General features: G+C 49.6%; 1 protein-coding gene across 3 annotated transcripts in view; it reads left to right on the top strand.

The window, feature by feature from the left end:
- Positions 1–16,764, top strand: part of SPTBN1 (spectrin beta, non-erythrocytic 1) — a 229,938-nt gene that overhangs the window by 210,776 nt on the left and 2,398 nt on the right. For all 3 annotated transcript variants that reach the window (XM_083432411.1, XM_083432413.1, XM_083432412.1), the window contains 4 exons: positions 460–523; positions 8,904–9,142; positions 10,893–11,066; positions 14,477–14,519. In XM_083432411.1, the coding sequence (XP_083288537.1) occupies positions 460–523; positions 8,904–9,142; positions 10,893–11,066; positions 14,477–14,519 (520 nt within the window). The remainder of the gene's footprint in view (positions 1–459; positions 524–8,903; positions 9,143–10,892; positions 11,067–14,476; positions 14,520–16,764) is intronic.

Genomic DNA, 16,764 nt, shown 5'->3' with positions numbered 1-16,764 from the left:
GTAGGTTTTATTTTATTTGCTTTTATCTTATGTTTTGGAAATGTACATCCAGGTGTTTTTTCCCTTTAATTTTTTTTAGGGCCCCAAGAGAGTGCGGCCCTAAGCTATAGCTTGTTTAGCGTATACGTAAATCCGGCACTGGTAAGCGGCAGCATTGGGTAGTCCATAGAAGTTATCGGAAGCCTTTTATATCTGCCCAAGGCCTGGATTTCCTTTGGGGCAATCTTCCAAGGGCCAGAGGCAAAAGTGGGCAGTGAAATCCCACATGGCTGCCAAGGCACCCCCACAGGAAAGAAGTGTGCGCCCCCAGAATGTGCCACAGAGGCCAGGCAGCTCACCAGGGTTTTCATCAGTGTTCCTGGATGCCCATGGCAAATGGCCTGGTCTACAGTGTTCCACCTGTGCTTCTCCTTTCCAGTCTCTTTCTCACTTTCTCTCTCTCTCTCTCTTTCCCAACAGGGACAGCACAAAAGGAGAGCAGGTATCCCAGAATGGTTTGCCACCAGACCAGGAATCTCCTCGGGTTAGTTACCGCTCCCAAACCTACCAAAACTACAAAAACTTTAGTGGCAGATGGACGGCTAGTGACCGGCCTCGTTCTGGACATTGAAAGACGCAGAGCGGTTTGCAGAAGGCCACGGGCTGCTTTTTTCTCCCCTGTTCCTCCCTGATTTGCCGGCCCTCCAAATTCCCTTTACTGCTTCTCTCCCACTGCAACCACACACCCCGCCGCATTCAGCTTGTGTTCAGTTGAGTCGCCATCACACCCAGCCACTCGCTCCAGTGCCCATGTAGGCACCCTCTATTTCCTCGACTCTAAATCCTTTGAACGCCTTCAAGGCTCCCCACCCCACCCCACCCCGGTTGCACTGCGACTGTCTCAATGATCTTTTGTTGTGAGTTTTTCGTTTTGTTAATAGCTTTTGAGATTTCTGCCGCTAAAGCCGCCCCATTTGTGTGAGTAATTGAGATGTAATGAGATCTCATCGTTGCGGAAGACGAGAAATAGAGACCGACAGGTACGATGTCCCTAGCTGTACTAACGGTTTTGAGCCAGGAAGCCAGCTGCGATATCAGCAAATGCCTTCAGGCACACAATCCAGCCCTACAGACAGAAAGCAGCCGGCAGATGCGGATATGTAAACTGGGGGTGTGGAATTCAGGGTCAGGGAGAACCATCTGCACCAAAAGAGCAGGCGTGGGGAACCTTTTTCATCCCAGGGGCCACACTACGCTCTGCACAAACTTATGAGGGCCGCATGCCCATGGTAAGCAGTCCGAGAGGTGAAAAGCAGGAAAGACCAGAGGGAGAAGTGGGTGGAGTAACAGATACAGCTGTTAGTACAGTGTGCTGGCTGCAGCCCAGTCGTGCAAAAGTCAGACATTTCTCAACATGCATCCACAGTTCTCTGTCCTCTATCCAAAGAGGCATTATCACAATTCAAGGCCAAACTCCAGCCAGGCCACAGCATTACAGGGCCAGTGAGGGGACATGGCTAGGGAGAGTGCTGAGGGCCGGTTAGAAAGCCCTGGAAGGCCACATTTTGGCTCTCGGGCCTGAGGTTCTCCACCCCTGACCTAGAAGTTAGTAAGTTGTTGAACATTCCAAGCAGTGTGAACCCAGCAACCGCCAATAAAGCTTAAATGGAAGGATGCTACAAAATTAGTAGTCAGTGTGATCTTACTGTCTCAGCAGCTTGTTCCAGTGTTCCTCTTCCCTAGCCAGTGAGTTGGTTATTTGGTGCATAAACCCCATTGAAAACCATGGGACTCTCTTAGTCCTTTTAAAGTGTTCCTGGAGGGGGGTTTGGAGGGGGGAGAGAGAGAGAGAGAGCAATCCATGCAGATCATGTGAGGCTGAACACAGGACGTCCCTCTTCACCTCATGTGCAGGAGCAGGTCTTCTTCACAGCATCTTTCAGGCTGCCCTCCTGAACACAGTTACTAGGGAGCAAACCTTATTGCACTCTGTGGGATTTAATTTCCAAGGAAGCATGTTTAGGAGTGCAATCTGCAGTAAAATGAAATAAATGTCAAAGGGCCATTAAAACTGGAGTTTTAATAGTGTGAGCACCCCTTGTTCCTGTTGCTGGGACTGTTTGTTCCCAGTTTCCCCCTTTTCCAAGTTAAGTTAAGCCCTGGGGGGGAGAGGAACCGTGAACCTCTGTCTTCCCCATCCCTCCTAGCATTGCCTCCACAAGGCACATGTACCTATATCAGGAAAGGAAGCACCTTCATTTTCATATGCTCACCTGTCACGCACAGATAAAGAGGATGCTTGCCTTTCCCATGCGCTGGCCCTCAACATTCTACCTGGGGAGCTCAGGGCCTTGATGCCCAGCTTGTTTTTCATCCTACGGCAGGGGTGGGGGATGCTTTTCAGCCGAGAGCAACATTCCCTTCCGGGCGGGGGCAGAGGCACTTGCCAGCGGTGGGAGGAGCCAGAGGCTAAAGTGGGTAGAGCAATGAGTGAACATTTTACCTCTGCACAGTAGGCTAGTTTCTACATTCTCTCTCACACACATACACCTCTCTCTGTCCTCTACCCAGGGAAGCAAAAGGCATTGCCAGAATTCGAGGACACATTCCAGCCAGCTTGGCCCTGCCGGGTCTAAGATTCTCCCCACACCCTACTAGGCTGCAGAGACCTTGGCTTTTTCCATGACTTCAACCCTTCGCATTCCTAGAAGGGAAAGGGGGGAAGAGTAGGAAAACATATTAATAATGAAAGGAAACAGAAGGTGCATCCTCTTTGTTTGTTTAATTATTAGATTTCTATCCCACCTTTGCTCCAAAGTGGCATACATGATTCTCTTTCCCTTCCTCCCCTTTTAATCCACCCAACAGCCCTTTGAGGTTGCACTGGGTTGAGGGGCTTATACCTTTAAGGCTGATTCATAGCCCATCTCTGAAACCTCTGCTCACCGACTCTCAAACCAGGGGTGGAGAAACCTGTGTCTTCTGCAGATCTTGCTAGACTCCGCGTCCCATCGCTCTGACCACTGGCTGTGCTAGATAAGGTTGATGATGGGAGCTGAGTCTTCACAGCACCTTGGAGAGCCAAAGATTCACACTCCCCTGCTCTCATTCCCCCCCCCCCCCCCACGAAAGGAGAAGTGCAGGTTAGGGAAGAGGAAAGGAACCCTTAACAAGCGTGATTCTGCTATTACACAGTATTATTACATTTGTATCCCACACAAGGAACTCAGCCTTGAGGTAGATTAGGCTGAGAGGTACTCAGTTACCTTCTCAGTTGAGTGGGGATCTTAATTTGGGCTCCATAGATCCAAATGTCAACCCTCTAGCTCACGCTTAGCCAGATGTTGTTGATCAACAGCTCCCATCATCCCTGATTATGGCAGGGGCTCGTGGGAGTTTGAGCCCATCAATATCTAGGGGGCAGCTCATTGACTACACCTGCTCTAGACACTTCCCTTCTGTGTGAAGGTGGGGAACAGAGGATGGTGACCATAGTATCAAATTACAGATTTTTGGGTAGTGGTAGGGTGGCAACATTCTTCTCTTCAAGGAATTCTGGGGAATGTAGTTCCGTGAGCAGGCTAAGGCAGTAGCAGAGACTTGTTTGGATTATTGGGAGAGAATTAATGACAGTTGAATAGGTATCTACTGTGAGTCTATCTGCTGCTACTGTAGGAGAAAGTTAAGGTGAGGTGTTTGAAGCCCTCAGTGAAACCCAGGGTTCATCTGACAATCTTCACCTCTGAATTAGGACCATCGATCCACATGAAAAGACACATTGAAAGAGTAGAGAAATTCCACACTTTTCAAGGGGGGGGGATCTTCTTTAACCTCCCTTGATTGTGGGTAGCGATAAAGATTGCTAAACATGAGCTCTGGGGTTGCAACTTCAGATTCAGTAATTTTGCACAAAAGTGGGATTAAGAAGACTTTTTGTTTACATAAACGTGGATTGTAGCCTAGTCGATGGGTGGTTGCCTCAGCAGGTAAAGGTAAAGAGTAATTGGCATTTGTTAGACTTCTCCAAATTTATTTGTAGTTTTGCCATTTTCCAATACGGCCTTGGTTTCCTCCCATGAAGAATTTCTGCTGCAATCTTTACTACCGGTATAAGGGTTAGTTAGTTATTAACCTTTATAATTAGCAAACCACATTTGATAAATCTGGTTCCCCTTTGCTGAACCTCCGAGTCTACATCAAGGTGTACCGCTTATCAGTTTAGTTTCTCAAAGTGTACCTGGCAACATTTGTGAGGAGTGAGAAGGCTAGGATTTTTTTCTTCCATGCAACCATGTCTTTCTTCATTATCATACATGTCTCTCTCTCTCTTCCTCCCCCTCTCATCAGGATATCACCGTATAACTTCTTTAATCAATGCTCTTTAGATTTCCTTATATCAATGTGTTGACATGTTTGGGTGCTTCCTTTACACCAGTTCTAGGTTGCTGCCCCTCAAAGTGCATTAAACCCTGCAGGAACCAGAGATGCCTTTTTGACCCTTGGCCAGGCAAAGGGACTGTTCCAAACCTGTTCTATCCTGTAGCCAAAAATGCCTAAGGGATGCTCAGTTTCCTCATATAATGGCAACATAGAGCTCTAGCATTCAGGGGGAAACTGGAGGGAAAGATACCTCAAACCTGAATCTCAGGCAGCGAAGGACACTGCAGTCCTCTCTGTTCATAGCTGCCTACATTTTTTTGGTTCCGAAAAATTGTGGCATTTCACAGAACAACACGTGGGTTGTCATTCCCTTAAGCAGATCCCTTGATTCCTCATCTCATAGTACAGAGGCTCAAGGAGGTGGACGACTGAATGTAGATCTTGATTCATGCACTTTGAAAAGCAAACTCTGGGGAGCGGGGATGTATTCCACGTTGCGTCCCCCGCTTCTGTGTTGCATCTTACAGTCAGGATTTAAATACCTCAAGAATCAGCTAACAAACTCAGCTGACTTGCAGTTAACCTTCCAATGATGACAACGTGTATTCATAACATGCTTGTGTTTATCTGTTGTTGTTGTTGTTGTTAACCATTGTCACCCATGGTGTTTTGTCTGCATGCTCAAAGCATGTTTCCATTAAAGTTTTGTTTAGCTCTTATTATTTCCCCCCGTGTGTCACCATGCATCATTTGCATACATGCTTGTTATTGTTGTTGTTGTTATTGTTGTTATTATTATTATTCTGTTCATTGCGGAAACCGTTTCTGAAAGCATGCTGCAAAAATACTGAAAAGCAACCCAACAGCTTTGTTCATAATCTTAACAAGATGGCCGTGCTGCAGCGAGCTAAAGCCAGATCCGCAGCAGTCTTCGCTTGCATGAGTGCAAGTGCCTTCCCTATGCTTCTTCCCCTAGTCTCTGCCAGTACAGGCAAGCAAGCCCTGGGCAACCCAGGAGTCGGATGAGCAGCCACGGAACTTGCCAGAAACAGGCAAGAATACAGAGGCTGTGTGTCTGGCTCTCAGGTTTCCCTCAGACTTGACCCACCTGTACTGCTGGGAAGGTGGCATTACCACAGTGCACCGTGTTTTTCGCTCTATAAGACGCACCCGGCCATAAGACGCACCTAAGTTTTAGAGGAGGAGAACAAGGGAAAAAATGTTCTCTCCCTCTCTGCTCAGTGCCTCTCCAGCAAAGCGGGAGGAGAAATGGAGCCCCTTCCATTTCTCCTCCCGCTTCGCGGAAGGGGTGCTGCGCAGAGAGGGAAAGCTGCGCAGCGGCTCGCCAGCAAAGCAAAGCCAGGAGAGCAAGAGGGATCGATCCCTCTTGCTCTCCTGGCTTCAGGGATAGCTGCCCAGAGCCTCCTGAGCGCAGCACCGATCCCTCTTGCTCTCCTGGCTTCAGCGAAAGCTGCGCAGCCTGCATTCTCTCCATAAGATGCCCACACATTTCCCCTTACTTTTTAGGAGGGGAAAAGTGCGTCTTATAGAGCGAAAAATACGGTGTAATATTGATGGCCTGGTTTGCAAATATAGTTGATTCTACTCCACAAAATTCCTTTATTTTTCCCAGTTGGTGGAATCTGAATGGAGGAGCGTCCACCCAGATTCTGGTCCTTTTTGGTGAATCGGGCACTGCCCCACCAACCTTGGTCTGCCCTCCTTGTTCCACCACCAATTGCCCTCCTACTTGCAGCTAGGCCAACGGGGCCAGAACTGCATGTCACCTTCATCCTCTCCTGCCTCAGTGCTGCACTTGTAAAACTCAGCCGGGAGGAAGATGAGGACAAAAGTTGAATTAGTTGGCTCTTGCCTCCCATTGGCTCTGGCTCTGCCTGTCCTGGGCTCTGGGTCCACCTTCTGTTGGTGTCCCCACTTTCTGCCCTGCCAGTCCCAAGGGGCTCCAGCCCCTGCTGGCTCCCACAAGTCTCTCTTTTTACATTCCCTGCTCTAATGCAGTATATTCTCTACCAGCCTTTCCCAACCATTGTGCCTGCCAGATCACTTGGGCTATGACTCCCATCAGCCCTAGTCAGCATGGCGATGGTCCGAAACATCTGGAGGGCACGAGGTTGGGAAAGCCTGCTCTATACCTAGAGACCTCTGATTTAACGTCTCTTGGCCATTCATTCAAAACCTCCAAGGAAGCGAATTCAAGTGTCTCTACGGAAACTCTGGTTCCATTATTTGATTTCTCTTTTACTAATCCTAGGAAGTTTCCCCTAGTTTTTGAGCAAAGCCTACTTTCTCCGCATCTCTCATCCCCAAGTGAGAGTAACCATAAAAAAACACAAAACTAAGAGTTAACATGGTGGGGGGAGTTACGCACATTAAATTTAGTTCAGGATTTGGGTTCTCTCCTGGGATATTAAATTATTTCATAAGGGGAGAGGGGGGTTGATACTGTGCCAGCAAAACTTGACCACTGGAGCCTGGACTGATCCTTGGTTCAAAGGATTGGGGTGAGGTGAGGTGAGCTGTTTAAAAAAAAAAAGGCTCTGGGTAGCTTGCAATGCAATCCTGTAAATGTCTACTCAGAAGTAAGCCCCATAGAGTCCAGTAGTTCCTATTTCCATATAAGGGAGTATAGGACTGCAGCCTTAGAAAACAGCAGAATCTGATGCATATTTATCCAGCTGTAAATCCCATAGAATCATAGAATCATAGAATCATAGAGTTGGAAGAGACCACAAGGGCCATCGAGTCCAACCCCCTGCCAAGCAGGAAACACCATCAGAGCACATCATTGTTTCCATTGAAGTTGAGTTCACTAGGAGTAGGATTGTGGCTGAAAGCTGGGAGGGAACGGGTGCACTGAGCCTCCCAAAGGAGGGAGTTTCAAACTTGGGTGCCACCACCTAGAAGGCCTTAGCCCATGGATGACTGGAGGCCTTTAGTATTTGGCCAACATACTGGAATGGGAGTCAATGCTACCAGCCACCTTTCCCAAGGATCAGCCCAAACAGTTGTAGCAAAAGTGGAAGATGTACAGCTTGCTGCGTAATAATTCTGCTGCTTCTGAATTGTCTGAATCCTGGCCGGAGCAGCAAAAAATGTCTTTTAATTACTGTGTCCTTGGCGAATCCTTGCTTGTCCTCAATGTGAAAAGAATTTAAAAATGGCGCAGAGTGTTTGTAATCTACTACTAGAGCATTGAGCGGTGCTGGGCTTTAGTAACTTGCTAATAACCACAATCCCTACACTCCTCTGCGGGCTGCTACCAGTGGCTTTTCTGCGGCACAGAATTCCAAGTCCCGACTCCTTTAATCAATGTTATCCGTCCCGCCTGGGACCGAGCCACTGTTGCCAAAGATTAAAGTTTCAGGATTCCGGTTGTAAATGATTTGGGTGATGAAATGGCTGCTGAAGACATCAAGGATCTGCCCAGTCAGAGCTGGCCCCACTAGGCATCTCAGTTACAGTACAGCAGGCATCGAGACCGGCAAGGCGAGAGATGGCCAAGGCCTTGGTTCTGTCTTTGTCTTGGGGGTAAATAGACGTGTGGAGTTGAGTGGTTGTAGTGTTTTCCTGGCTCCTTTAACACCCAATCCGATCCACCCGATTCCAAAGTCCGACGATAAGAGACTTTGAGATAAATTAACGTTTTAACTGTCCACCCTGCCTCTTTCCACCTTCCTCTCCCCTCTAAACCTGCCTGTCTTTGACGATCCAAGCTCTTCTAACTAGGACGGGGGACATGATGACATTGCATGCTGCCCTCGGATATTCCCCACCAGTTTCTGCATGTTGTCTTCTGATTATGTTGTCACCTTGGGGATGGGTGTGATGGAGTGGGGGAATTTGCAGGTGGGTCCGGGTCACATCGGGGTGCTTCTGTGAATGCTGTTAGCAGTACTCTTTCCACTGGCTTAATGCATCTATAGAGGTACTGCACAGTCCCAACGGCAGTAACGTTATAGATGCATTGAAAGGCGGCTGACGCGAATCAGTTGGGTTTCCCCTCTTTTTTTATGATCTTTCTGAACTTAACAGAAGTGAGATTCTTACTGTTGCAATATTGGAACAGTCAAAAACGCTTGCAGTTGACGAGTGTGGCCACGATCCTGGGCCCAGTTTCTTATTCCCAGTTACGGAACAGCAAGGAATTGCGTTCTCTATAGCCTCTTAATAGAGAAGTCAGTTTGCCTTTGCTCAATCATGGCATTTTAAGGATTTGATCAGCCAAGCCAAGAGCGGTAAAACTCTCACAGATGGGTTACCCTCTCCCTTTCTCCTGTTCCTTCACCTCTATCAGTTGGGTACTAATCTAATGATACCGTTCTAATTCCTCCAGCCCTCTGTTTCTTCAACGGGGAGGGGGGCGAGAGTAGTTTTACTGGAACCCCCTGGGCTTTTGTACACAGCGTGGGGCCAAGCTCTTGCAAACGGAACATTTAAGATGTTCTTTGATTAAACGAGAAAGTGCTGCGTGCAACAGCCTTGCCGCTGGACAGCGGCTTACGTGTCCCGCTCTTGTTTCTTAGATGGGAGAGTCGAGGGAAGCCAACGAAATGGTCAACGGAGCAGCGGACCAGAGGACAAGCTCCAAAGAGACCAGTCCCGTCCCTTCGCCGACTGCCGATCGCAAAGCCAAGGCTGGCCTCCAGGCCCAGACAGCCGCCACCCTCCCGGCCAAAACGCAAGAAGCCCCTTCCACTCTGATGGAGGGCTTCTTGCATCGCAAACACGAATGGGAGTCACACAACAAGAAGGCTTCAAACAGGTTTGTTAGGTTTGCTCCGTGCTTCTCCACCTCTGGAGGATCCCCAGAGCTCCAGCATGTTCTTCCTTCGTAGTATACAAGTGGGGGTCATCGCCGCTTCATCACTGGATTCCCCCCCAAGTTTCCCCTTTATCCTCCTTCCTCCGCCCCTATTTCCTTATTTCCCACCAACCTCTTGTTAGAGACTTGCCACCACTAAGGCTTCTGGTCCCAGACCCCCCGATTCCCAATATCATTTGTTTTCTTGTTCCCTCCTTACTTGCTCAAAGGGCGAGGGCTGTCCCCTCCAAATATCCTTTTCTCCTCTCCTCTTCCTTTGGACGCTGCTTTAGAGGGCGCTGTCCCGCTCTGCACTGTGGCCAGGCTCCACGGGGGTGTAGGACAAGGTGAGGTTCGAGCTGGAGGCAGGCTTCAGGCTGTGCTCGGGGAAACACGGGCCCCTGAAGTTGCCCCAGCAAGGAACGAGCTGAAACGAGGGGCTGTACCCCTGCTCACTCCTCCCGCCCGCGCCCCCTGTTCCGCATGCGACTACTAATCTCGCTACTCCCCTTCCCAACCGCGTTTCCCTCTTCTGTTCCGCGGTCCCACTTTGCACCCCTGTTTTCACTTCCACCCTGTGCCTGCTGTGCCTCCTCGCCTCGCCTTCTGTGCAACCTCCCTTGCACACAGGCACACACACCCCTCCCGATAATCTCCTGCATCTTCCTCCTCCCATACATTGCAAGCTCCGAAGTATCCACCTCGTGGTCCCTGTTCCTGGTTGCTGCTCACTCTGCAAGCAGGGCGGAATGTGTGTCCCAAAAATTCCTCTCTGCTCTCCTGCATTTCTCGGCTTTCCTCTTTCTGACTCTTCCTGGAGCCTAAGAATATCCTCCCTTCGTGATGTCACTTCCTCTCTGCATGGCTGAAAGGAGAGGGGTGACCGCCAGCCATCCTGTCCTCATTTATTGCAGTGGCCCTCCTGCGAAGACTTACACAGACGGGGTGAGCATTCCAGATTCCTGCTCACGAGGATTCACAGCCAAACTCAAAACTCCTCAAGGATTTTTGTCGTCAGGTGGCATGCGGATAATATAAATAATCTGAATTTATTTATCTCTTGATAGATTTGATTTTGGTCCCCTTCTATCTCAGATGCTTACAGCATCACACACTCTCCCCACCCCCCTGGTTTTGCTGGCTATTTTCATCTTGAAATGTCGAGGTTTTAAGTGGATTGGTGGTTTTCATTGCATCCTGCTAGTTTCGTGTCAGAATCCTTTTTGGATCGAAAAAGGCAAGAGAGAAATAACCAAGTAAACAATGTTGAATAAGTGATGCATCCAAGTTGATAGCTTTCAGGCTTGACAGCTTCCCCTCTGAAAACACCCAGCATGTTTACTTCCAAATAGTGCTGCTATTTATCTACCCTCTCTCAAAATATCAGCGCTGGGTACAGCAATATAGAAACATTTTAGAAAACCATTAGGCACAGCACATAAAATCATTAAGATGCAAAAACCCTAATGGCATAGCATTGAGAAATCTCTTCTGTTTTTGCAAGCAACCTGTTCTCTCTGTCTCCCTCTCCCTTTTATAACAGAGCTGTGTCGTGCAAACTTCTTGCCCATAAACCTGTTTTATCTTCTCGCAGAAAAAGAGCTTTGATTTGCTTATGCAATGCTGCAGCGTTAGAAAAGCAAGGGGGAAGCTGCGCTTATCCGTGACGGCGGCCTTAATGCTTGCCTTGTTATTTCATTTGTCTCCCAAGATCCTGGCATAACGTCTACTGTGTCATTAACAAGCAAGACATGGGCTTTTACAAAGATGCCAAGGCTGCTTCCTCGGGCATCCCCTACCACAACGAGATCCCGGTCAGCCTGAAAGAAGCGGCATGCGAAGTGGCGGTTGAATACAAGAAGAAAAAGCATGTGTTCAAGCTAAGGTAAGGCACCTCTTCCTGCAGGAGAAGGAGAGAGAGAGAGAGAGAGACTTTTCCTTTTCCCCACAGGGATGGGAACTGATAGTTCCCAGGCTCCCTGCACCAGCGGTTTGCAGACATTATCCACATCCACCGATCTTCTGAGCAACTGCATTCACTGTAGGAATAATGGAGACGACAGGAGGTTGAATGCAGGTGAGCTGTGCAGAAGCACGCTGGCAAGTGTGCTCCAAGCAAGCTGCCGGCTAGCTCTGCCGAGGCTCCTTTTATTAGCAGAAGTCAGCAATTGGAAACAATAGTGAAACCACCCTGAACTTAACATATTTCCATGTACGCACATTGCTAGTGTTAGCAAATACACGTGTCAGCAGGTCCTTCCATTGAATGTTCCCAGATACTTGATTACGTCTGTGTTCCCTGCCATGCTCCAGCCAAGCGTTATGTCTAGTAAACAAATCTGCGAAAGGACAAAAGGTCGGGGGGGGACCCTGTTTTCTAGGCAAGAAGGCAAAAGGTCAGGGAAAGCAGGCGCAAAGCTCCTTGACATACTGTTGCATGTCTGGTGCAAGGTTTGCCTTCGCAAAGCGGAGCGTTACCTCCACAATTCATAGCACAACCCCTGGGTGCTGCAGATGACATGGCCCTCTAGAAATGTCCCGAGATCAGTTCACAGGGGATATTTGGGTTGGGCCTCGTTCTTTCCCTTTAATTCCTCTCTTAAGGACTTTAGGGGACGCGGGTGGCGCTGTGGGTTAAACCACAGAGCCTAGGACTTGCCGATCAGAAGGTCGGCAGTTCGAATCCCCGCGACGGGGTGAGCTCCCGTTGCTCGGTCCCTTTTCCTGCCAACCTAGCAGTTCGAAAGCACGTCAAAGTGCAAGTAGATAAATAGGTACCACTCCAGCGGGAAGGTAAACGGCGTTTCCATGCGCTGCTCTGGTTCGCCAGAAGCAGCTTAGTCATGCTGGCCACATGACCCGTAAGCTGTACGCCGGCTCCCTCGGCCAGTAAAGCGAGATGAACACCGCAACCCCAGAGTCGGGCTCCCCACAAGCATCTTAATGTCCTCAGCTCTTCTACTTGCAACAGTACCGCTACAGTGATTTTTGATTCTCTGTGCTGGAGCCATCAGAGAGGGTAGCATCCCTGCATTTCAGGGGGTTGGACTACATGACCCTTTGTGTCCCTTCCAGCTCTCCAGTTCCATGAGTCTATGATCTTTAGCATCCCCACCACACCAGCCACAGGTTTGTGACTTCAGCAGCAGTACCTTTTGGGTCCTCGTTCTCCCCCTGCCCTCACCGTTTGGCTTTCCGAGCACAGACAGCAATAGCTTGTCTCCCAAGCGGCAGGGCAGCCTAATCCTTCTTCAAAGGTTTATAGTATGCTTCTCAAGTGTGCTCCTGCGTGTATCCCTTCCACGGCACCTTGCATTAAATGGTTCAGCATTACCTTAGCCCTAAGCAGACAAGGCAAAGCAAGGAAGCCTTATCTCAGCAGTTCACAAAGGCAGGGAGAGATTATTACGCTTATTAAAATAGCAGAGAGCAACAGAGAGGCACCCAACCCATAAAGCAGGGAGGCAATTGACGCTTTCGGGAATTGTGAAGGTTCTTCATTGAAGCCAAAGAGAGTCCGAATGAGCAAGGGTTTCTAGTTCTTGCATCTCATTGAGACTGAGCGTTCCATCAATTTCCCCTGCTGAACCATAGCTTAGCATTATGTAGATGAGCCTGAACAAACTCAGCCAAAGCGTTGGACTTCTGCACTCCCCCATCTCCTCCCACCAGTCAGCAGGAGGACCTCTGCTTTAGATCTCAAATCTCATCAGCTCTTGCCACCATGGAGAATGGTCAGGGAGATCCACCAATTCCTCCGTGATCTTCGGGTTATGTGCAAACGTGACCAACCATCTTTTTTAAAAAAATGGGAAAAAGAAGAAGCTGGGATTTTCTGCACACACAGCACCACGTCTTTCTCAGTGTCCACCAAGCCATGATCATGTAGGTGCAGCTTAATTTTTTTAAAAATAAATTCTTCAGGCAGTGACAAAACACTGCAAATACAGGAGTGGGGGAGGCTGGTTTGTAAGAACACAGAAAGCCACAACAATTGAAAGCGAGTCTTGGATTCTCCAAACATCCATAACATCCATAACGATGCCTTATGAGGAACGGCTAAGGGAGCTGGGCATGTTTAGCCTGGAGAAGCGGAGGTTAAGGGGTGATATGATAGCCATGTTCAAATATATAAAAGGATGTCACATAGAGGAGGGAGAAAGGTTGTTTTCTGCTGCTCCAGAGAAGCGGACATGGAGCAATGGATCCAAACTACAAGAAAGAAGATTCCACCTAAACATTAGGAAGAACTTCCTGACAGTAAGAGCTGTTTGACAGTGGAATTTGCTGCCAAGGAGTGTGGTGGAGTCTCCTTCTTTGGAGGTCTTTAAGCAGAGGCTTGACAACCATATGTCAGGAGTGCTCTGATGGTGTTTCCTGCTTGGCAGGGGGTTGGACTCGATGGCCCTTGTGGTCTCTTCCAACTCTATGATTCTATGATTCTATGATCCATATACTTCTGCCAAGTGCACAAATGTTTAAACCATTTGGAGGACCAACATCTCCTACAGGGACCTGTCTGCCCACGGGGAGAGGACCATCTCTATGTCCTGCTGCCGCTAGATGCCTGGCTGGTGGTGCCCAGGTTTTGGAACTCCTGCCGGAAGGATCCGCTTGACTCCCACCATCTCTTGCCCATTGGCTATACTGGCCAACGCTGGTGGGAGTTGTAGTCCCAGACATCTGGAGGGTACCACGTTGGGGGAGACTGCTATAAGGGGCCCTTGGTGGGCTTCCTAGAGACATTTTATTCGCCACTATGGGAAATGGATGCTGGACCACATGTCCAGATGTTTGGGACTACAACTTCCATTGGCCATGCTGGTTGCGGATGATGGGAAGTGGAGGCCACCACTTTGGTTTCCCCAACAGGCTCTTTTTATGTCCTTACTCGGGAGTAAACAAGCACAAGAACCTTTCTCTGGCTATGGTTTTATAGAGAGCAGTGCCTTGTAGGATCTTTCCGCAGAATTCAAAGAATAATGCAGGAAGCATGTTGCATTTGCTTTCCTGGGACTGCCACAGTCGCCCAGCCTTGTGTGGCAGCTGGCATGCCAAAGGCAATGGCAGGGCTCCACCTCAAAATGGGAACATGTGCTCCATTGGGATGGAGCACACAAGGACGTGTCGGGGTACGCACGGTGCCTCTAAAACTGGGGTGGGCAGTACGTCCGCCAACAACGAGCCTTTCGCGGGGTTACTGGTGCAAAAAGAACGAGGTCCGCAGTTCCTGTTGCTCCCAATTGGTTGGCAAGAGCAGCTTCTTTATCCTGATGTTGTCGTTCTGAATTTCAGGTTAACTGACGGCAATGAGTACCTCTTCCAAGCCAAAGACGATGTAAGTTTCTGTCCCTTGTTGGGTTCTTCTTCTTTTTCTAAAGTCATGTTGGTGCTACTGGTGTCTTGCTGTCACCGCGATCTCCTGAAGCCGCATTCTGCATAAAGCAATAGGACATTGGAAGCTGCCATACACCAAATCATCAAACTCACTACTGTCGATACTGCTTGGCATTCCAGACAGGGCACATCTCCTGGCCCTCCCTGGAAATGCCAAAGATTGAACCCAAGACCTTTTGCATGCAAATCATGTGCGTTGAGCAGCAGCCCTTCCCCTTTTGAAATTATTATTATTATTATTATTATTATTATTATTATTATTACTATTATTTTGATATTTATACCCCGCCCATCTGATTAGATTTCCCCAGCCACTCAGGGCAGCTTCCAGGAATATATAAAAACAATAAAATGCCAAGCATTAAAAAGTTCCCAGCACAGTGTCTACTAAAGTGTTTTCCAAACTTGGGTCTCCAGCTGACTACTAATTCCCACCATTTCCGACCACTGGACCTGCTAGCTAGGGATGATGGGAGTTGTAGTCCAGCAAGAGCTGAAGACCCAAATTTGGGAAACACTGGGCTTCTGGCTTGACAGACACCTTCGCTCTCCGCATATGTGTTATGATATCACAATGCCAGACAGCTTTGGAATTTCTGTTGTGATGGGCACACACGTTTCAGGGGGTGCTTGCAGAATTTTTGCGGTGATGAGAGTGGGGGACGTAGTCTAAGCTCTACAGTCTCCACTGACCTTTATTCCAAGATAACCAACCCCTGGAGGGACGCGGGTGGCGCTGTGGGTTAAACCACAGAGCCTAGGACTTGCTGATCAGAAGGTCGGCGGTTAGAATCCCCGCGACGGGGTGAGCTCCCGTTGCTCGGTCCCTGCTCCTGCCAACCACGCATTTCGAAAGCACATCCAAGTGCAAGTAGATAAATAGGTACCACTCTGGCGGGAAGGTAAACGGCGTTTCCGTGCGCTGCTCTGGTTTGCCAGAAGCGGCTTAGTCATGCTGGCCACATGACCCAGAAGCTGTACGCCGGCTCCCTCAGCCAATAAAGCAAGATGAGCGCCGCAACCCCAGATTCGGCCACGACTGGACCTAATGGTCAGGGGTCCCTTTACCTTTACCTTTAACCAACCCCTGGCGAAATCTCAGGAAGCCCTGGAGTCTCTTGCAGGTTGGAGTGGGGCTGTTTAAAATTGATGGTGTGAAAGTTGCCTTAGTTCACCAGAATCCCTTAAGCCAGTGGTTTTTAACCAGTGTGCTGTAGCACCCTAGGGTGCCTTCAGTGATGGTCAGGAGTGCCGCAAGCAACACTGGCCTCTGTCCCTCTTTCCTTCCCTCCCTCCTCTGATGCCCTCTTGCATGTCTGCCTCCCAAAGGCTTGTGTGGCTGTTTGCTGCAGCAGCCCTGGCTACCAGCTCCCCAGGTGAATGGTGCCTCTGGGACTGGCCAGGGGGCGCTGGTTGCCAGGAGCTGAGGCGGCCTTAGAGTAAACAGGCAAGCGGGTGAGGGAGCCCAGATGGTCAGTCCGCCAGCACTTTCTGTTGGGAATGGGCAGACAAGTGGGAGGCCGGGCAGGCAGGCACTGGCCTTTGTTTTGCTTGCTCTGTGCGAGGCCTGCCTGACAGCATAGTGCCCGGTGCTGAAGGGGAACCTTTCCACCATGCAAGCCCAGCAGCGCCCACTGCTGCTGCCCAAAATAAGGTGCCGGCCTCTCGTTCTCCTTTGGCCAGTCTCCGTTGGGCCACTAAGGCTGGGGCCATCCTCTTCCCAGGCCACTGTGAGGAGACAACTCTCTTTGGGGTGGGGTGGCTCAGAGACCAGGGGCGGCAGCAGCGGCTGCCCAGAGGACCCCCAAGGAAAGGAGAGGAGGCTGAGGGAACGCTTTTCGAGGGTGTTCGAAAAAGGGTGAGAGGCTGTCAGCTCTGCAGGCAAGGGGTGACGTAACTGGGCTCCTGAGCCCCACAGGGGTGCGGCAGGAACATAGTGCCCCCAGGCCCGTCCCAGAGGCACCTAGGACCCTCATACCTACAGGACCGCCTCTCCTGGTATGTCCCACGGAGGACCTTACGGTCTTCAAATAAAAACATATTGGAGGTCCTGGGCCGCAGGGAGGTTAGGCTGGCCTCAACCAGAGCCAGGGCTTTTTCGGCCGTGGCCCCGATCTGGTGGAACACTCTGTCACAAAAGACTAGGGCCCTGCGGCCCTTGACATCTTTCTGCAGGGCCTGCAAGA

The sequence above is a fragment of the Podarcis tiliguerta genome, assembly GCF_965153285.1.
Source record: "Podarcis tiliguerta genome assembly, chromosome: 3".
In the NCBI taxonomy this organism is placed as follows: domain Eukaryota; kingdom Metazoa; phylum Chordata; class Lepidosauria; order Squamata; family Lacertidae; genus Podarcis; species Podarcis tiliguerta.
The sequence above is the reverse complement of the archived record's forward strand: the minus strand, read 5'-3'. Positions and strand labels throughout refer to the sequence as shown.